This window comes from Aquila chrysaetos, chromosome 21 (assembly GCF_900496995.4).
Source record: "Aquila chrysaetos chrysaetos chromosome 21, bAquChr1.4, whole genome shotgun sequence".
Lineage (NCBI taxonomy): Eukaryota > Metazoa > Chordata > Aves > Accipitriformes > Accipitridae > Aquila > Aquila chrysaetos.
The window spans coordinates 3,084,426-3,106,652 of NC_044024.1; the positions used below are offsets into that span (position 1 = coordinate 3,084,426).

The 22,227-nt window shown below is 35.6% G+C and overlaps 1 protein-coding gene and 1 long non-coding RNA gene across 4 annotated transcripts in view; one reads left to right on the forward strand and one right to left on the reverse strand.

The window, feature by feature from the left end:
• Positions 1–22,227, forward strand: part of LOC115333553 (connector enhancer of kinase suppressor of ras 2-like) — a 212,381-nt gene that overhangs the window by 100,452 nt on the left and 89,702 nt on the right. For all 3 annotated transcript variants that reach the window (XM_029996622.1, XM_029996623.1, XM_029996624.1), the window contains exons 5-6: positions 7,523–7,564; positions 12,062–12,181. In XM_029996622.1, coding sequence (XP_029852482.1) covers positions 7,523–7,564; positions 12,062–12,181 — 162 coding nt within the window. The remainder of the gene's footprint in view (positions 1–7,522; positions 7,565–12,061; positions 12,182–22,227) is intronic.
• Positions 2–15,288, reverse strand: LOC115333562. The gene is made up of 3 exons (XR_003920843.1): positions 15,174–15,288; positions 5,160–5,315; positions 2–174 (listed from the first exon to the last, which is right to left on the reverse strand). It is a non-coding gene; the product is annotated as an uncharacterized LOC115333562 (long non-coding RNA).

The window sequence follows — 22,227 nt, forward strand, 5'->3', positions numbered from 1 at the left end:
GTTATCCTCCGCTCAGTCCTCTTCATACTGTTGCTTAAAAATTGCAATAATAAAAACACTGCTAAGCTTTACTTCACCAGAAAAATTGTTTCAGCATTACCTCTCTGTTCTTTGCATATTCTCTTTCTCTGGGAGCGACTGGAAGATTTTTGGACTTTGGTTATCCTCATATGCCTGGATAGATTGAAGGACAGCGTGAAGTTAAAAATAATCCAGTTTTTGCTTTTAAGTAGACTATTTCATGTCATGTTATTTACCACCATGCAAGTGTTAAACAAAAGAATAAAGCCACAATGGGAAACAGCTTAACTACTGCTAACAGTTTATTACAGATTAAAATAGGAATGATCAAAAACCTTTCAGGGACAAGTTCTTACAATACATACAAATATATCTAGAACCTGTCCTATGGCTGCTTCACTTAAAGGACAGCTAGTTACATGAAAGTTGTTTAGTGATTAACATGAAATATTCATAACATTAAACAAACCAAATATGGAACAAATAAGGGTAGTAATATTATCATCACTGACATTCATTAATTAATTGTAATATAGTACAGTCCACATGTACATAAAATTAATTTATCTGGTCTGTAGTGCTACATAATATACAAATAATAGTCTCTGACAGTGTCTGCCCCTGAAGTAAGACACAGAAAAACTGAGTGGAAATTAGTTTTACAAACATTTACAGTGAGCTTCTCATCTTGTGAGTGGATAAAAATATTGATGAGACAAAATAGTGTTATTGGAATACATGGAGAGGTTAGAGAACAGGCAGGGCTGTCTTGGAATGAAGCAAAAGAGAAAGATGAAAATGTTGTAGGAGGGAAAGCAAGAAGAAAGTTTAGCTAAAGCTGTAGTTTTTGTACTCACCTTAAACTGGCCCTGCCTCCAATATACAGGGCTCCACCGCCCACCTCTGTCCTATGCAGGCACAGTTTTCCATGTAACCTCACAGTATACCAATCATAGAACTCATTTAATTTAAAAGGCTTCCTGGAGTAGTAGCATTCTGCAAACTCTTTTTTTTTTTTTTTTTTTTTTTTTCCTTTTCAGTTTCATGTTAGTTCTTGGAAAAAAAGAACTCAGGCTGATAAATATCAGTCTGTTTTTTACACTATTATCCTTAATTTATAATATTCAGCTTTATTCCTTTTATCCTTTATAACCTTTATAGAAATTTTGTCCTTTATGCACTTTTGCAGTGCAAAACAAAGATCTTTTTTCTCTTTTCTTGGTTTAAAAATTCCTATGTAGGCATTTAATTATTTATGTATCTTTATTAAGCTTTCTCTTACAAGGTGTTTATAGCACTAGGCTATTTTTGATTTACAGACTAAGCAAAATGAGCTTCTCTACAGCATAAAAAGTTCAAATTCTGATTCTGCCCTTCAGCTGATATTGCACTTTGATTTTTTCCCTAGGTGAAAATAGTATAATTTTGAATTGCTGTCTCCATTTCTGTCGTTCATTTCACTGCTTTTGGCAGATGAAATTCAGTTCTCCTCTGCCAGCAATAGTTTGGTTCTTTTTTTTCAATTCTTCAACTCCACTCCCAAAGCTGTCCTCCTTTTGACAACTTAAAAACAGTCTATCTTTTAGCATAAACTCCAAGACATTCCAAGATGAAAAATGTTTAGTTAGTACTTCAGGTCAGTTACAAATCAAGTTTTGTCTTTTTCTTATCTTATTGTCAGATCTGGGTTGTTTGGTAGTCATCTATTAAGATCTTTTTACAGTATATTAAACTTAGCACCAGAAGGAGTAGATAAAACAAAATCAGTCATAGGGAGACAGTTTTGCTGTTACTAAATCTGAGGAAAATTGATCTTAATGTATGAAAGCGGAAATGTCTCACCTAAACCAGAACTGCAGTCTTAACTGTAGGCTAAAATATGAATTGAAAGGCATAACTAATAGAAACCTAGATCTTGGATCCTTTCAGATACTCCTTGTTTTATGAATGGTATAAATTTTAGATATTTAATTTAGTCAGTGTGAAAGTAGCAGTCAAGGCTATGCCTTTGGCACATTAAGTGAGGAATGTCTTCAACCTGAAGATTTATTTTGTGCAAAATTAACATGCTTTTTGTGCATAACTTACAGCTGCCACTCAGGGTGAATGTCCTTCTAAATAGGGGGCATTACTATGTAATCTTAGTCTAATATAGACACTGCTTATGAATCTTCTTGCTAGGGTGTACTGTATGTATCCGAGTGACATACTCTTAGATCTAGTAAGGACATAGGGTTGGTTTGGTTTTGGGTTTTTTTAGCTTTTAGGTCATATTCTTTCTCTGTGTGAGTGTGAAGATGAGATCTTCATTCAAAATTTAAACCAAGCAGATGAACTGCAATGTTGGGTATTATTATTTACATACAATGTAAATGCTACAATGAATAAGCAGCCACTTGTTTATCTGTAAATAGTATCTTCTCATACTGGTTATAAGAAAATTGATCTTTATTCACTAGTTTCAGAAATGTTTTATACCTGTCCATTTATGCTTGGGAATGTACTTCATTCTACTCAGTTTTCTTATCCCTCACGATCTCACCTTCACTAAAATAAGTAGGGAAACTATAAAAGAATAGCATTATGCAGAAAGCTGCAGAGACGTCCTGATTTTGAGGTGCAATGTCCCATCAAAATGTGTTGATGATAATGTGCAAAAAAAGCATGTTAGATCAGAGTATTGCAGATGTCTGAGCTCTCTGTTGACTTCATTTTGTAGTATAGCTCTAGCTTCAAGGTAGACTAGCTCTCATTTTTGCTCTGAAAATGAATCTCCACCAGACTAACTTAACTGAATTTGGATTTAGTCATGCTATACTGCCAAGGCTACCCTGGGGGAAAGATATCTGGAATAACTGGGGAAGAACAGGTTTGGAATTTTGTTCATAGAATGTAGCCATTGGTTAATTTTTCATTGAGTAGAAAGAGTTCACTACTCCTAGTAGAAGTTGGTTTTCCCTGATTATGTCAAAGATGTTTAAACTTGTGACAGATGCTTTTGATATGTGCATTAAATGGCATGAACAAACATTCTCTAAACAAAAAGTTTGCCTGTGTCTTACCAAAAAATGTCAGCACAACTCAGGCTGATTTTTTTCCAACAAAAGCCAAACAAAATTTTGCTTGTTCTCCCATTTATTAATGTTTAATTAACCTCACTGAGATAAATTCAGAGACCATATCACAGATTTTTACCCTATGTTTAGTCAAATACTTTGTGTTTAGGGTGAAGCATATGTTTTTTAAAGCTATCTAGTTTGTACTGCAATTGATAGAAATTGTTGCTTCTTAGTAGGTTCCAGTACCTGGTCTAACTTTTAAATTAGCCCTTCTCTGAGCAGGTGGTTGGACTAGATAACCTCCAGAGGTCCCTTCCACCTGAATTATTCTGTGATTCAGCAACTACCATTAAAAACGTGGATGTTATTTCAGTTTGAACTTTGCAGACTTCAGCTTTCAGCCCCTCAATCTTATGTTGCTTGCATTTGCTAAAGAACATTTTGTTATCAAACATCTGTTCACTGTTTTCTAAATATAGATTATGATCAAGTCTTTACCTTAACTAAAACAGGTAAAATAAGTTATGTTAGTGTATTACTGTTGTATATTTGCCTAATTTCAGAGTGATCTCATTCTTTTTAATGTGTGAATTCCGGAAGAGTGTTTGATTTTATGTATGCAAGCAATTTATTTTTAATATCATTTTGTCATATCCACCATTCAAAGATTGCAGTAGATCTTTACTGCAGTGTTATATTGGGAAATGGCACTCAACTGGCAAACATCACAAAGTTTTAAGTTCCCTTCCAAGCTGCTCCTTTATAGGCTCTCTGTTTCTTTTCAGTAGTTGACTTAACTCATGCTGTTTTATTGTGCTAAGTTAATGAACTAAATATTTTACATGTATTAGTATTTTTATGTGTTAGTTAACTGCCCTCAAGACTTGTCATAAAACATTCTTTATGGTATCTGCAAATTTCAGTAGTACTTGCATTTTTTTCTTTTGGAATTAGAAACTAAAATTATGAATATAGTGTGGGTGAGCACAAGTCCTACTGACCTTTTCTCTTTATGAATATTCAAAAGAATGCTGTTTTACTTTATCAGTTATGAAGGTGTACTGTACCTTTGAAAGGTAGGATGTTCTGGATGGTGCAGAAGCCGGCACAGGCAAAGGGGAAATAGAATGAAGATACTAATTTTTTTAAGAGTTTTTTAAACTCTAAGAAAAAAACATTTTTAAAATCTCATCTTGATTATCGAGGATGTAGAAAGAATATCACTATAACTATTATTTATTTTCTAAGAAAAATAGATCAAAATTCTATAATTGTTAGTCTTGGAAGAATTTTTTTTAATGAGATCCCTAGTGCATTGCTTTGTATCAGGGACAAATAAATCAGAAGAATATTGTGACCTACATATCTTAATATTTTAGTATAATGTTGCAAGTGCTTTTAACCTCTCAGTTAAACTAGTCTGATGCATTTACAAAAAAAGTCAATATGCATCTATTTTGGAAGGAATCCCAAAGCCATTAATGTTTTTAATGCTAATGTAATCTTGAATGTGCAACATAAGTATAGCTAACATTAATTCTGCTCTACAAAACAGTAAAATTTCAGTTTTACTATACATAAGTCTTCTATTCTTTGACCTGAAGTAATTAAGTTTGTTCAGAACGAAGCTTATATTGTATTTCTAGCACAGAAATTAAAGGAATAATTTAGAAAGGAGCATTAGCTCTGAAGTCAAGCTGTAAGCCCTGCTGTGATCATTTTGTTCTCCTGGTACTTGGAGGGTTAAAAGGAGATGGTGGATGTGCTGTTTGAAGTGTGTAAAACTTGTAGGGAAAACTGCCTTGGGCATTGCCAACCAAACTGACTAATTGAATTCTTTTTTTGTGCTGTAGAAAATAACGGTATGAATACAGAAGAAACATCAAAGGGATACTTGACCATGAAATGCTAATATAAATTCTTTTCTGTGTTCCTTGGCACTCACAATCTTCTGATTTTGACTTTCTTATTCTATAACAATATTCTCTAAACTGTATTCACTTAGAAATTAATTTCTCTACAAAAGTGCTAATCCTCCAAAATAAACATGACCTTTAGAGTTGAGGGTGCGACTGTTACCTGTACCCAGGGCTGAGTGGCTCCGACAGGCTAAAGCTGCTCTGCAGCACCCTCAGACGGGCTGAGGGACAGGGTCCGCAAAGCAGCACCCAAGGGAGACGGTTCGAGAGCTGGACATGGCCTCAGTGGATGGGACATAGCCGAGGCTTTCCGCTGCTGGACAAGAGGAGCAAGAGATCTGCCAGTTAGCGGCTATTTCTTTTGCAAAGAGTACCACAGCCTATGCAGGTCATATAGCTAATCTACTTCTAGGGTAAATGGAGTGAGGATGTTGGAATTATTTCATGGGAAGTTTAAAGCAATTAACTGTTACTGCTAGCATATTAAGATCCAGGAAAGAGGAAATCTTGAGAACTATAGAGAACCTTAAGTTACTTGAGGGGATCTTTTAGGGTATATCAGTAAGGTAAATTTTACTTTAACACTTATTCAAGGAAAAAAAGACAAATAAACGAGACAGTGTTTTTTACTTGTCATATCCTCATCCTTAAAAATACGTCCTGAAATCTTGCTTTGTAGAAAGCTCTTTTCCAGTGTGACATAGCGTTTGGAGAAGTATTTAGCAATTTCCCAACATAATTTTTCTGTTGTTAACCATTAATTCACTTAAATGTAAATAATCAGTGTCAGTATGGCATTATAAACAAAATTCCTGTGATAAACAAGGCCCCTGGCGAGGCGAGGCTCCTGCCCTGCCCAGTCCTCAGTAGGTTTTGTGGCGGCCATTTCGCTCCCTCCCTCACAGGGCTCTGGGACTCCCGCCAGCCACAGACAGGGTCGCGCTGTGTCTCCCTGAACACAGGGAGGTGCCAGGTTACCTCAGAAGTATTTTCTCCTCAGATTTTGTTACAGAAATGCACCCCTTTGATGACAGGCAGGTGTCACAGGCCGGTGCTCACAGTGTAGGAGTGTGGTGGGCTGCCTGCCTCAGGCGAGCGGTGGAAGGTTCTGGAGCTCTGGGGCTGGGGGCTGCGGGAGGCTGGCCATGGGGGCTGCGGCTGGCCTCAGAGGTGACCAGTTTTTTGGGGAAGTCTAATCTAATCTCACTCTGTCTGGCAAACTTGAGTTTTCTGTTATTTCCTTTTAAACTTCTGTTTTAGTAAAATATAGCTTGGGAGCCCGTGTGGTGATTTGGAGTGCTGACCGGCAGGAGGAGGGCAGAGTACAGCTGCCTCAGTGTACTTGGGCCCTCCCCTGTAGGAAAGGGTTAAATACTGTCTTGTCATGACTGTGTCTTGCTTTATAGAGCACTGTACTGACAAAATCTTCAAAACATTAAAAAGCAGTAGGGGCAGTAGATCTCTTTTAGGAATCTGTATGCTTTGTTTCATGAAGAAAAAGTAATATTCTAGCCACTGTAATATCACGAAATCAAAACGCAAGTTAAGGGAGGAATGACTCTTAAGCTATGGAGTGATAAGATTTATTATTCTTAAAATGATAGCTAAAATAGGAAGATGACTGCTCTAGAAGTTACAGGTCTTAAGCAAATAAAGAGGTTGATCAGGAATGTTGTTTGTCAGGCCTACTTTAAATTGGTTAAAAGCAATGTTGCATAATGGAAAGCTGGGATGGAGTTGTTCTTTGGGAGGCCTTAAGGCGGTGAAACCCCCTGAGTATCCCTGGGCCAGTGCTCAGCATAAGCAAGCCCATGTCCTTTCCCATTCCTTTTTGGTGTGGCTTGTGCCTTCCAAAGTCCAAAACTAGAGCAGTTATGTGACTTCTCCCAAGAGATGGGACCACTGCTGTTTCTTGTCCCTCATGGATGGTGTAGACAGTCAGGGCCTTGAAGCAAAAGGTGGAGCAAACCAAACGGACAGTGGGGACATACCACGTTTAACATCTTTAGCATTGTACTTGTTGTCAAAATATTCTGTTTACTCTTCCTTCCCATGCTTTCTAGTAACACAGTCTACCTAGTAGTAGGTCTGACACAACTCTCTGCACCCCACACAACTTGTAGAACAGGTAACAAATGTTCTGCCTGATTTAAGGCTAGGCATTGTATCTCTCGCTCTGCACATCATTGAAATTCTGACATGCCAGATTAATTATATTCAATTACTTTTTTTCTCACTATCATGAATCTGTCCCCCCTGCTTTACATTTATATTGTTGCTAGTATTGAGCTCAAGTTTTGGGACTATCAAGGTAAGAGTAGATCCCTGAGGTTAACCAGCCACAAGAGAAGTCAAGTTTCCTAAGATCGTAAAGTAACCTTTTGGCATGACAAAACTCAAGAGCTTGTTTGTCTTTACAGGTATTTCTGTGAGAGATAGTTATCAGCATAAAGCCTTCTTTTATTTCTTAATAGGAAATTTAAAACAATGTGCATTAATTGTTTTTGTTTTATTTTACCACAGGATTGTACAGTGTATGAAACAGAAAATAAAATTCTTCATGTGGTAAGTAATTTAAGTATTCTGCTTTGGTATTCTGTAATCCTACTCCATCCACTTAAATGACTTTTAAAAAAAAAAAAAAAAAAGGCTACTCTAGGAAAATAAAGTTCCTTACTATTTGACACAACTTCTGATAAATTATATCAGTTGCTAAATGTTAAGGTTTCATAAATAAGATCAAATAGTTAAAAATTTAAAAATTATTTTCAAGACCAGCAAGAGAGATATCATATTACATGTTTTGTGACCCCCTGAAACCAACTTAGTACAAGTTATTTGTGCCTCCTACCAGCCAGTTTAATGACTGCCCCAGTACTCTAGATTTAACACTCGGAAATGTCTTTTTTTTTTGCATCAACATAAAGAAATGGAGAGACGCTACGCAAACAATATTAATAAAATATTTTTTCACCCAAGACATTGTTTCCAGTTTCTCTGAAGATTGGAGGCTCATGGAAGATGGTGTCGTTCACTTAAGAACCATTCCTACCAAGCCTCTTTACACTTTCCTAAATTGGAAGTCTTTCAAATGTAAGGCTTAAGAATCAGCTTACTTCTGGTATTCCCTAATTTTTGCCTGTTTATTTTAGTAGGCAAGGTCAGATACTCCCTCTCACTCTCCTCACACTGTTCCCTGAAGTAATGCTCTCTATTATACCTGGTGCATTACTAGCTTCACTGGTTGTCAGACTGAGCACTTTGTGCCTTCAGCACTCAAAAAATCTAATGACAAACGGGTCTGGAGGAATCTTATACAAAGTTATTGATTAGATATTGGCCTTTAAGTTCAAATACTTTATATTTTCCTGGTAACGGTACTGAAAACTTGTACTGACACTGAGAGTTAAACCCTATGGTGAAAGGAAAATCTCAAAGGATTTACAAGTTCAGATAAGCTTTTGACAAGCTCTAACCAAGTGCCTGACTTTTTTTTTTTTTTTTTAAAGCCTTTTACACATACTCTGCTTCCAGTGGGGATTAAAATTTGTCGTAAAACATTGATGTGCTGTTAAATTCAGAAAGCATGCAGTGACTTTTAGAAAAAAGCTTACTATTGCAAACCTTATTCTGAAAAGAACTTCTAAAAGCACTTGAAATCTTCTGGGATTTGGAGTGTGTATATGTATACAAACACACACACATATATACATATGTTTTGATCCACAATTCTAAGTGCATATGACTTCTAGAAATACATCTTTAGCAGGAATGTTACTTTTGACTTTTCTACCTGTTCTGAATGGAAAGCTAAAAATATAGGGGAGGAGAAGTTTCCATTTTTAAGTATTCCATAGGCTCAGCAGTGAAAGTGTGATGAACCTTAAGGAGCCTGGATCCCAAGGCAGTAGAACTCATCTTAGCCTGAGCAAAATCACCTGAAACTACCTGATCCAGAGCATCCAGGCTCTGAGAACCAACATGTTTATCATCGTAACTCTGGGTGAATTGAGAAGAAACACCATCTTTCTCACAGCATCTTAAAAATAAAATTAAAAAAAATTACTTCAAGGATACTGAATTCAGGAATAAGCTTTGTAAATTGTTCATTTCTTTTATGGTCACTTCATTTCTAAAAATAATAATAAAAAGAAAAATAAAGAAAATACTCCAGAAAAATAATTATGATGCTCCAAAGTAAAATTATACATTTGTAAGAGATAAAATCTATATCTCTTAAACACCACATGGCATTTTATTTCTGAAAGATATTAAGAAAGACATACTTAGAAGTAAAGACAGATTTATAAAATGATGATCCATGATTGACTTTCTTCATTGGTTACTGGAGAGATTCACTGAGGTTTAGATTTGTTTGGAAGAGCTCCACATTAGGCCAGTATATGCTCAGATGATGTGATTGCAGGTGCACAGTTGCCATTCCCTCACTAGTCATATGACTAGACTGTGTCTATTCTGCAACCCGGGTATTATGGCAAAATATAAATTGAGAAGGAGTGATATTTGGGATCACTTAAACAGCATGTCTGAGAGTCAGGTTTTTTTTTTTTTGATACCTCATCAGCAAAATGTGGTTATCAGAACTGCATCAGTTCTTTAGACTAATATAGTATGCCTATGATAATTAAAAATTACAACCTGCTATTTGTTCTTTCAGCAGTAAATACAGATTATTAATTTATACTCTTTGTACCAACCCAGCAGTGCCTGCCATACTAAAAATACATGTTGTGACGTGTAAGTTTATATGGCTTGTTCAAGACTTAGTGGTTTCCGAGAGATTCTGTTCTTGTCATGGCCCATTGAGAGAAATGTAATAAATGGGTTTAGGTGTTGGACGGCCTGTAAAGCTGTATGTAAAGTTCCTCTGCAACAGGTATTGAACTTCTTGAAGAACCCAATTTTGTTTGAGATTTTCTTAACTGCAGTAGTATTGCGCCACCTGGAGAGTATGCGCTTTGCTTCTCTGTGGTTTTGGAACTAGTACACAAGACCTTGGTCTTTTTTTTTTTTTTTTTTTTTTTTCCATTCCAAAAATACTTTAGTTTATGTTAATGTATCCTCTCATGTTGATAGTGCCATATCAAACATTATTTACTGACCCTGTGCTATTATTCATAAATTCTGCTCAGTTGCTCCCATTTATACTATCTCACTCTTTGCATTATTTACAACTGCTGTTGGGCCTCCCTTGTACCTGCTGAACTACTTTTACAGCAAACTGATATTTTTAATTATTCTAATATCATTTTCTTGAATATTTTCCTCGTGCTAAGATCCTGCATAGATTTTAGTTAACTTTCTGAATCATGGGGAGATCGTAAAGATTTGTAAGATTAAATTTGATTGAAAACTTCTATGTTCTTTATTTTGTTCCAAAGTTTATTTACTGAAAAACTATTTCCATGTGACAACTGTAAAGTTAAAACATTATCTCAGAAAGTAGGAAGTGTTGTCTCTGAGATTTAGTCTGCATCTGATCTGTACATATGATCTCTAAATTTTAAGGCATAAGAGAGGGCCTTGGTTTGAAATCATAGTAATATTTTGATACGACAGTAATTCAAAAGCTGGATGAAAGCATATACTCACAGACAGGGTCAACCATCAGTTCATATGTAGAATAGCAGTACAGTACATTTTTTGAGCAAGCCAGTTTCTGTATCTCTGGTGGGAAAAGACAGGACCTAAAGTTTTGTTTAGGGCTTCTGGGCAAAAGCTGAAACTGCTAGAAATATTTCTGGTAATAGTGACCTTTAGATGCAGTCATGTATACCTGAATGGGATGCTTTGCATCGTGCAGCTGATACGAAATACAAATGCCACATACAGTACCCCAGAGCTGTACTTGGATTTCCGGAGGAGTAACTATACAGTGAATGGAAATATAATCTATAAATTCAGTCAGTTAATTTATTCATTGTGACAACTTCATTTGTTTAACTTATATGTATAGTGTCAAACGAGATATTAGAAATCCTCATGCTTTTGCAAATGTCTGAAATAAAACTTCCCTTAAGGGATTTCACTAGAATTTGCTATAATTAGGGAAAATAAGAGTATAGTCCCCAAAGGAAAATAGATGCATACAGCACAACTTCAACCGGAAGACCATTCTGAAATTCATCTAAATGAATGCTTTCAGATTAGCTTCAAATATTTTTAGGCATAGTCTTTCTGAAGGAACACTTTAAGCAACACATGCAAATTTGGGAATAAATCTTTACACATGAAGATTCTCTGAGAGTACAGATCAGCTCCTTTCTGATCCATAGACTTACTGTTTGCCTTTGATGGATAGGTTTAATCTGTCAGTATTACTGCTACTATCTATGCAGTGGGATTCATACTTTGAAGGTGTTCATGTGGATTGGCATTAAGATTTTGAGATCTTTAGCTGGAAGGCAGGATAACATAAAATTACTGCATAGTTGTAGTGATCTAGAATATCAGTTAAAGGATGTGTTCTAAAAATGCATAAGAATTTTACTTCAGGAAATGGATTAACTAAGGCACTTTTCTGCCAGTGTAATTTTTAACAAAGGAAAAAATTTCTAAGTTGTATAACGCAGAATTCACCTAATTATCACCTTTGGTAGGGTTGCTCTCATTATTTGGTAGCCAAAATAGGTTATTAAGTTGGTGTATAAGGCATTTATTTTTACGTATTTCACTAGACTTCCATTGTACTTATAATGATACATTATAATGACAAATAAAATGAAGTTCATCAGGTTGGTGGTTTTTTTTAAATGTGTATATAGTTCAAGTGGAGAAGATAGTTTAGATATATAGATGTTCTCAGTGCACAGTAAAATCTTTTGACCAGAAGAAGTGTACATGCATGTACATTTTCTTGACATTTATGGCTATTTTCTGTTCCCTTAACCTCTTGTTCTTGACTTTCATATACCTGTAGTTTTTACAATGCTGAGAAGTAAAATTATCTGTTTATTCTCAATTAGTTCTCAGAATAAGAACTTCTTCACTAGTAGTTTCAGTTTAATATGAGGAATTACATTGACTTGTTTTTCTTCGTAGTGTAAAACCTTGTCTGGGATTTGTGACCACATCATTTCGCTCTCATCTGATTCTCTGGTGTCACAGTCAGCACATCTTGAGGTAGTTCATCTCACCAGCATTATGCCCAGTGAGGGTTTGGTAAGTAGCAAAGCAGTTTAAGTTTAACTGTTAGAATACAGAATACAAGCCTCAGTTCTTTAGGGTGATTTCTTTTTTTAATTTATGAAGAAATCAAAATGTATTTTCATGCAGTGTCCTACTTTTTTGGTGACCTGAATCAGATTTCTGAAAGTGGTTTAATTAACATTATCTAAATAAAGAGATTGTAATTTTTTTTTTTTTTTTTTTTTTTTAAGTAAAACCTGTTTTACCTAAGGCTTCATGTGCAGCTGGTAACTATATGAGCACCTAAAGAAAAGTTATAGTCTTTTGATAGCCATATTGCAGTTTTTGGAATGTACCGAAGTAATCCCCCAATACATACATAAACAAATAAAATTAACTAAATAACATTAACATGCATTGAAAATTATTAGTGGAAGGTATGTTTCTTGGGCTTGCATAAAAATAGTTGTATGCTTCCCTAATGATTCAGTTCAAATAAACCTTTCAGAAGTATCATCCCAGAAACAAAACAAATACCTTATATTCGTAAATTGTTGTTCACTGAGCAGACTAGTGAGGTGTCTTCTGAACATCCCAGCTGCTCTGCATTAGTAATGGGTCACACCATTAAAATTTTCTGCAGAGATGGTAGTTTAATAATTATTTGACTACCACTTTTAAATATTAATGTACTGTTACATTTTTTGGACAAGGGATTTTTGTGAAGTTTTAGGGGTCAGTGGGTGAAGATTTCTGTCTCCCCTTGGTAGTCCCTTACTTTACAACCATTCTGATATTGGTAGGCTATAGGAGGATAGGGACTGTGCTTGGGAACCTAAGATCCTAATAAAAACTAGAGTGTAAGGTAGCACTGCAGGCACCAGCATGTTCTTGCTCATTCTCTTCAAGAGACAGGCTACTTTTTCCAGTACAATCTCTTATACAGTCTTCAGCTGCCTTCTCAGGACTTTTTTTTTTTTTTTTTTTTCCCCCCTTCAAGAGGAGGAATCCAGGAATGTTGTTTCTGTGTCAGAGGAAACAGTTGGAGGAGGAAAAAAGGGGGAAGTGCGTAGAGAAATTGGTAGCCATGAGGCTTATCTGCAGAAAATTCCAGAATTGACAAATTAAAATACATTTGAATGTCACTATACACATTGTGGCATGTTTCTTTTTTGTAATTCAGCATGACTTACAGATTTATTTTAAATTTCTCTTAGTTGAGATGTTTTGTATTACTTCAATACCTTACTCTTTGTTCTGACATTGAATAGCAATGAACATCATATGCAAATCCTGTCAAAATTACAAGAGCATAATTATTTTGAGGTATGCATATTAATTTGAGAATGATCTAATTTAATAACATGAGGGGGTTTTATATGACTACATAAGTTTACTTTATTCTTACACTCTTTTAGTTAGCAAAGGACATTACCAACAGCATAAAACACATTTAATTTTAATTCTGTGGCATCACAGATGCTTAGGCCAGTATGTAATCCTGAAGACACATACAATTTGCTTGCTGTGCTGCTGCATCCTAATAGCCATATGTGTTCCCTTTGTGGCCCAGTTTCCCCTCTTGGTCTGATTTCTGGGTTAGTGCAGGGATATCCAGAAAATACCAGGTCAGTATCATTTACGGCTTGTGTAGTATAGATGCTGTAAATCTGTCAGTGCTTTTGACTTGCATTAAGACTACTGCATCCTACATGCTAGCAGTCTGGATCTCTATATAGCTTTCCTTTCTATCCAGAAATGTAATGTATTTCTGCTGGTCTACTTAGAGGAAAGTTCACTATCAGTGCTGAAGAGAACATGACCACAGATAGGATGTATTTTCCTCAGAGATGATGGAGCTCAACAAGGAGGGCTTGGCATTGGTAGTTTTTCCTGTTCAGTGGTAGCTCTATATCTAGGACAGGAGTGCACACTGGTGGAGGACAGAAAGAATGTAGCCTACTTCAAAAATGGCATGTCCTACAGTGAGCTGAAAATTTAATGAGTGTGCAGTATTAGGCAGGTTTATTTCAGGAGTTCTTGGGTATGAATGGTATGCTTTCTAAGCAGCTTATCATAAAGTGTTGGAGTACAATTTAAACTTTTAAAGCATGAGTGACCAAGATGAGAGTTGTTGGCTATACTGTGTGGCCTGTCATGCGGTTCACACTTTCCTCCAGACGGCCCTCTTTTCTAATAGAACATCCGGCAGACAGAGCCTGTGCTGTAATGATGCTGTAGACTGGACTCTATCACTGGGTGGAAGAACCATGGTGTAGTTCTCCATCCGCAGTGTACCCATAAGTTCATAGCCAACAAAACTGCAGTAAGTGGGCACTGCTGACAGAGGACATCAGGCAAATACTGCAATCAAAATTGCCTGTCAGTTTTTTCTTTCTTGGTTTTTGGTTTTGTTTTTTTTTTTAGATGAAGTGAAATCACAGTGAATGACTGACTTTCCTGTGCCTAATTGTGAAGGCGCTGTAACATGTTAGGTTGCAAAGTTCCTTATAATCAATTTTGCTGACACTGTGTTCTGTTTAGAAGAAAATATGAAAAAGGACTATAAATGGGAATAAAAGAAAAATCATGTGAAAAGGAAAAGAAAACATTAATCAGAATCAAATATAGAACAGAGTAATGAATTACAAATGGCTTTCTCATGATTGTATAGCAGTTTTTTTCCACAGGATCTCTGCTCCATTCAAGAGAAAAATGAGCACTATTCACTGAATGGAAAGTATTCAGAGTTCCATTTTTATCCGTATCATTCAATGTAGGGGTTGAGGTCTTATTTACCACACTTCAGCTAAGCTCTGCATTCTCTTGAGTTACTAATTTCACCGTGAGTTGTTTTGGGGTTTTTTTTATGGCCTTATTGAGTGCTTCGCTGACAATAATTAATTCATCCTCATAACACACTTGTGAAAATGATATTGTAATTTTAGTTTTATAGATAGGAATCTAATGCACAAAGCAATTTGTGTCAAAATCACCAAAAATCTATTTTTCGGGAGACGCTTACCATACGATTTTTCAGAACACTTGTTACTTTTATAGCATAAGTTTAAAACACAGTCTCTCTTGGTTTTAAGTGTAGCTAAGGTTTTCAGAGCTACTGAGAACTCTAGCTTCACCTTCATATAAGGTTAGCACCTAGAAAATGAACACAATTATTTGTCATTGGTGAAAAATCTGTTGTAAATTACTCAGATTTATATAAGAATTCAGTTATCTGGAATGATATTCAGTTGACTTAATTATGAGTCTTTCTCTATTTTCAAAACTCCATTTGCAGAACTGCTTTTATTATATGCCTTCTAATTTCTTCAACAAATGAGCCAGAAATGCTATAGACATTGCATAAGCTTACACATAAACTGAATTAATTTCCAGGTCTGAGTCCATACAGTTACTACATAGAGTCAGAACTCCTGCAGGGCAGTGTCTGTGTGTTTAATTGTTTAAATAAATTCTGGATCATAAAGCATTTTCACAAAGGGACTGTATGTCATTTGAATGTGTATCTTCAGTTCTAGCTTTTTCTAACTTTCTGTCCATGCTTTTATGAGCTTAATAGTAATCTTTTTTTTCCTCTCTTAAGTATCTTCTTTTTCAGTCTGCTTTATTAAAAAATAATCTTATCTCATGCATTCCTCAGAACACACTCTCTGCTGGTAGTTTCGTGGCAGTTTGCTGGACAAAATAATTTGCATTGGGAAGCACGCATTTTAGGTTCCAGTCCAAGTTACTGATGATTGTGTTCACATCCTGATCTCTGCAGGCATTTTCTGGCCTCCAGAACCATACTGGTTTTTTTCTTCTCTCTTTCCATTCTTTCCCAGGCTGTACCAGTTGCACACACCAGTCAAATTGCTTCCTCCTTTTCCCAATTTAGCCACTGAATTTTCAGTGGTAAATACTAAAACACCCTCCATATATTTTCTTTTTAATTTTGAAGTAACTTTAAAGATTGTAAAACACTTCTGAATCGTAGTACTGGGTATGGTAATACCATTTACATCTGAGGTGTACTGCATGATCAGCCTGAATAAGATGTCTGGAAGGCAAAACTTTGTTTCAAACTACCAATTTGACAAACTTGAAATAAATTCCTGTACTAAAAAAGTATTAGACTGTGAGAACCGCTGTCAGCTCTGACAGAAAGAGAACATGCATACGTAAGTTTTTATGAAATAGAATAGAATAAAATAACTTTAACTTCATGATATAAGAAAATTCCCTTTCTTGGCTTTTAGTTTTTCAATTCTTTGAGTTATTTATAATGTCAATCGTAGCATAACAAAGGAAAATGGATCATTTTTATACTTACAAATGCTTTTTACAAATTACTTTTCTTTCTGCTTAGAGAAAGATAGGTTTCCATTCCATTGCATTGCATGGTAAACTTCCCTGTGAAGTTACAATAACTTGTGGCAAATAAACTACAGCATGATTTTAATTTTTAGACACTTCACATAACTGCTCAGTACAAGGCAAGATTTTACTCAAAAATGTGATGTTTGAAAAATCTACTCCCCCAGAATTTATTATGTTTCAAAAGTCCATAGATCCAAGTTCTACATTTAGGAGTCCCGGAATTTCTATTTATTGATTAGACAAAGCTGGTGCAGCAGCACTGACTTTAAATGTCTTGGCTTGATGGACCCAACATAAGCAATAGGCCCTTGAGACAAGAGTTTGTGTGTTACTGTTTGCAGGGGAAGAGGTGCAGCTCCTAAGCTTGCTACTAAATACTTGAGGGTGAGGGTAGGTGAAGGGCTATGCAAACTTTACTATTAATTACCTCAGACTAAGTCCAGAGCCAGCTTTGGAGCAGTTTTCCTGTCAGATAAACAAAGGCAGCCTAAGGGAACCGGTGTTCTATTTGAGATGATGGATGTAGAGACCGTCCGTCCATAAGATGGGAACATTGAGGGGGTTTTGAGGCTTGGGGTTTTTTTCCTCCTCCTCCTGCTCTTGGATGGTCAGGGATTGTCCGTAGTGGAAGATTTTTTTTTTTTTTTTAGAGCCAGTATTATTTTGGACTAAACTTTTTTTTTAACCTTCTGAACGTGATGTGCTGTACATATATTTAAAGATGCTTCTGTGTAACATGCAACTTTAATCTTCTTTGATGAGATTACTGATTACTCTTAGGCAGGAGATTCTAAACAGGCAGGCTGTTGGGTTTTTATTGTTTGGTTTTGTATCTTCTGATGTCTGAAAAATGTTTTGCTTCTGGAGTGCAGTAGCACTTTTATTCTTCTTCCTTTCATTTTTTTTGTTGTTGTTGTTTTCTCTCTGAGCTTCCTACTGCTGATAGAAACAGTGTAATCTGTCACATTTACGATATACACTTCTTATACCCACAGCTTTATTAATTTTTCTGCAGAGGGAACTTTTCCTGTTTCATTTAAAAATTTAAGGGAAGCAAAGTTTGTGTGAATAAACATTTTTATAAGACCAGCTGTGTATCATTGGAGGAAAAAAAAAAAGCCAAACAGACAAGCTGTCAGATGTAAAGACCCTTCTTTATTAAGGATTATTCATCTATCTAATGTACAGCTACCCTTTCAAATAGTACTTCTGTTTATGTGGAATTTGTAATTTAAGGTGATGGAGCCAATCTTTTCCATTTTTACAAGAAAGGAATTGCAAGAAGATGCAAGAAGAAAGGGTAGACTATGAAGGCAGTGTTTTTGTGGAAATACATATGGCTGTCCTAAAACTGTTTGGGTGCTAATCTAATTATTTCAGATTATTTTTAAAGGCTTACAGAAAATTGACAAAGTTCCATCATGCTTGATATAGAAAGGTTCTCATAGCCTACCTTTTTTGGTGTCCATAGGTTTCTATTTAGGTAGGATTTAGTAAAAGGAACATAAGAAAGTAGAATAAACTCTCTTTTGAGTCAGATGGCTCAGATAAATACATAGAGCTGTTAGTATGCTATGTAATAGCAAAGAAAATGAATATCAATAGAGAATCAGTTTAGGATTCTCATTTTTAAAAAAAGTAAGCTAGTGAAAAGGAAATGAAAAAGAGCACTAAATAAGGTAAAAAATACTAGGAGGTATCTTAAAGACAAAAAAAAAGAAAAAAAGTGTTAAGGTTTCAGAATAAATTGGGTGGGGAAGCTCAAAAAGGACCAAAAAGCCAAAACAAACCAAACTCTGCTTATACAGATACTAGGAATAAATCTTTTGAAAAGTGGAAGTTGTATTGCAGGAAAGGAAGTGGAGATGTTTAGTATAAATTTGGGCAAAGGACTGCAACATATAAGGCAGACCAAAAAAGATTTTTGAGAAGGACTTTTTAATGGCATGATATTTAAACAAAAAGCTCTTTCAGCCACCTTCTTAAGGCACTGTCTTGTCATTTGTTTATACGCCTCTGTCCAAATTTTATAGTTAAAACAAGGTTAAAGAACCATTTTATGTTTGGAGCAAAAGATCAAGGGGTGTTACAGTTCCCTGGTAGTTTGTAGCATCACAAACACGCATCTTCGCTATTGATGCTTCATTGTGTTGTAAAAGTAAAGCCTGCACTTTTCTCCCTGTAGAAGTGCTGTTGAGACCCATAAACCATTTTACTGTAGTTTCAAATACCTGAATTTTTCATGCAGAAGTATTTTGTCATATTCCAGCAAAGAAGTGCTATGAAAACATGAACCTTCTGATAATAGGTCATTGTTACCAAAAGGAATGATGGCCTACAGTTGGAAGTGTTGGAAGTATGAACCAGAAATCCTCTTACTAAGGGACTTTAGTCCCATTGAGAAATTCTGAGGTCTTCAAATATTGTCTGAAATATCCATGGATTAACCTGGGAATAGTTGCTGACACTTAAAAATACACTGCTGTCATTATATCCTGGTTAGTTAAACAGATGACTGTGCAAGAAATTTTTCAAGGAAATTCCACTTACAACTGGGGAATAGTCTCTTCAAAATGGGATTTTAAATGGCTGATTCCTTCCCATATATTTTCAAAGGTCAGATTTTAATTAAAAACCTCTAAGTCACTCTCTCATTACGGGACAGTGACAGAGTTACTCAGGAGCAGTCAGGTTCTTGATACAACAGCCTGTGAAACATTTCCTTGTTCTGTAGCACCTCTCATGTATCAGTATAATTCTTTGGAGTTTCATACCTGACATGTCACAGTTATTAAAGAGCAACTATTTATTTCTAACCCACTAAGTGTTGACTAGTCTGAGCCATCTTCACAGAGTGAATGAGAATACTCAACTCTTGCCCAGAGGTAAGGGGTACAGTTTGTCATGCTTCTATGCTCTGAGATAATTTGTGGGATTCAAGAAGAAACTAGAAAGAATAAAAATCTCTTCTTGAAAAAAGGAGCGAAATCATTTTGAAAAAGGACTCCAGTGAAATTCTGCTTGTAAGGGCAGAAAATAGACCAGTAATAGGACAGAAGATTTGGAACTGAGTTACTTGGGTAGAAAGAATAGAACAGGTTGTGATAGTGAAGGATATGGTAGGAAAGCCCTGGAACTGGTTAGATGAGGAGAATGGACATTTGTGAGCCTCAAGAGTAGTAGGAAGAAAGGAAGGAAGACAGGTGGGTGGAGAGGGCAGCAACTGAAACTGGAAGGAAAGAGATAGGAGAAACCTCTACAGCAGGACTCAGTTGCATAGATGTAGATATCTGGTACCATTTTAGATGCCCATCTTTCAGTTGCCACTCCTGAAGGTTCTCTGTCATATCTGCCAAACACATGCGTATTTCTTGGTCACTTTGAAGTGACTGAATATTCTCTGGATATCACTGTTTAAGCAGATGAGTTCCATCCCGTCTGCCTGAATACTGATTCTGGGACTGGATGTCTTCCAAGAAAAACCTTGTGGGAAGATTGTGTTTGGGGCATTGAACACAGAAGGAGAGACTAGAGCTGATGGGCAGGAGCAGGGAAGAAGCTTGTGTTATGGAGACCGAATAGGCAAGAAAACTTGAGAGGGATAGCCATTTATGTTGAAGAGCAAGGACCAGAAGACAGAGGGAGGTGGGAGACAACAGGAAAAAAAGCCACTTCCCACTGAAAATCTCCCATCTGGAGCCTAGGATGGATTCCAGGATTCAGCAGTTCCCTTGTTTATGTGCTTTTTGTCTGTGAAACCCACTGACAAAACATTCTTCTTATTCAGTCTTAGCCTGATGTTTTTGCAGTTTTACTTTGACAGCTTATATGACTGAAATCTGTGAAATAGTTTGCAAGCAGTTTGTGTAAAGAGTTCTATGAGAATAATTAGCTTACAAAAGTATATCTTCACTTCCGTCAGGTTTTATAACAGAAGTTAATAGGATCAGAATAGCGGATATGTGGATCTTCTTTTAATAAATTAGTTTACAAGTTAATTTAGGATTGTGCCTATGTAAAAATACATTATTACAGAAGAATATGACTCTTGAATATACTGAATCAATATGGCTGCTTTAAGCCATAGGTAAAATATAAAATAATTGTAAACAAAATAACTATTTCTAACAGTTCCAGAAGTGTCAGCAGTTGTCACAACAGGATCTACTTAGCTATTCATATCTGGGCTTGGGAAAAAGAGGCTTGCTGCTTCAATTCTTCAACTGCAGTATTAAATCAGTATTTGCCTGGAACTTATGTTATCTGACAGAAAATTTTTCAGAATGTATTTCCATTTTTTTTTAGGCTTATTAACCATAAAAAATGCTTATATTAGTGGAAATGGAATGAAACATTGATGAATAAAAAGATAGCCAATAGCCCATTAAATTGAAAGCAAGGTCCAGCTCTTTTGCCTAATCCAGACTGTTAATACTTGCATGCCTTTTCTGGGTTCACAGAATTAACAGCTCTCTAAATGACAAAGTTTTGCAATTTTGGACATTTCTTATAAGCCAGAGTAAATGATTTTTAGTTTTTCACTGGAAGTTTGATGAAAGTGATCCCCTTAAAGTCTTTTGTTTATATCAGTAAGCTACTTTGTGTGTATATATATGAACAATTTAAACTTTTGAGGGGTTCTGCTAACCTGTGCCAATATTGCTTAAGATAAGCCTGGAGATTCAAGTCTTTCTCTTTACAAATACTGATTTTAAAAAGGAAAATGAGGATGGGGGTGGGGATGAAGCACACCAGTCACTAAAGTAGGGTTGACACAGATTGTCCTTTAGAAACAATATTTTTCTAAGTGTCAGTGTCTTTTCATGTTGAAGGATAAATTGCCCTTTAAAAATCTTCCTAGCACAGAAAGCAATTGAGAGCTGGATTGAACTGTACACACTTTGTTACACGCTGCATTATCTGTTGTAAAAGGATAGGCAAGCGCTGACAGTCAGCATATCAAGGACAGGGTTTTTTTAAGGAAAAATGTTTACAGGGTTGGAAAGAGTGATTTGAAGCAGGGAACGTATCTGGCCTCTAGAACAGATGACAGACTAAATAAAGCTGTTTTCAGAATTGTTGTATGTTTTTCAAGGGGTTCTGTTTAAGAATACTTTAAATCTTGTTTTAAGTATTATACTCAAAGCTTTCTCTCAAGTGGAGAAATGTTTTTGGAGCTATTATTTTATATAAGATAGATATGTAATATATATATATTTAATATATATTATATAAAATACCTTGCATTCTGAACTATATACAATAAAAATGAATATAACAATTTTTTTATTTTTTTAGATAGAATGTAATCTTTCAAGGTTTTCAGGTAACAGATCTAGGAGATACAGTGCTACTGTAATGGTCAACAAGGAACAAGCTCTTTCATTATTTTTCTTTTGGGAAAACAAGGATGAAAGCCTTATCTAGGATAATTTGAAGGCTATGAGTTATTCACTGAAATTGTTTATTTTTGTATATTTTGTTCTTAAAGTTTAATAGCTAAGATGAAAGAGCAGATAGCAAAATGTAGGGTAATTCTTAGTGAGTAGTCAGTTTTTATGTCTCTCAGATGGCATATGTTAAGAGATAAAATTATAATTTGATTTTTTCCCAAAATACACATAGTTTAACAAGAGGCTAAGAACTTTATGAAGAAATATGTGATAAAATTTAGTGAAAAGTTTAGCACTACATTCTGT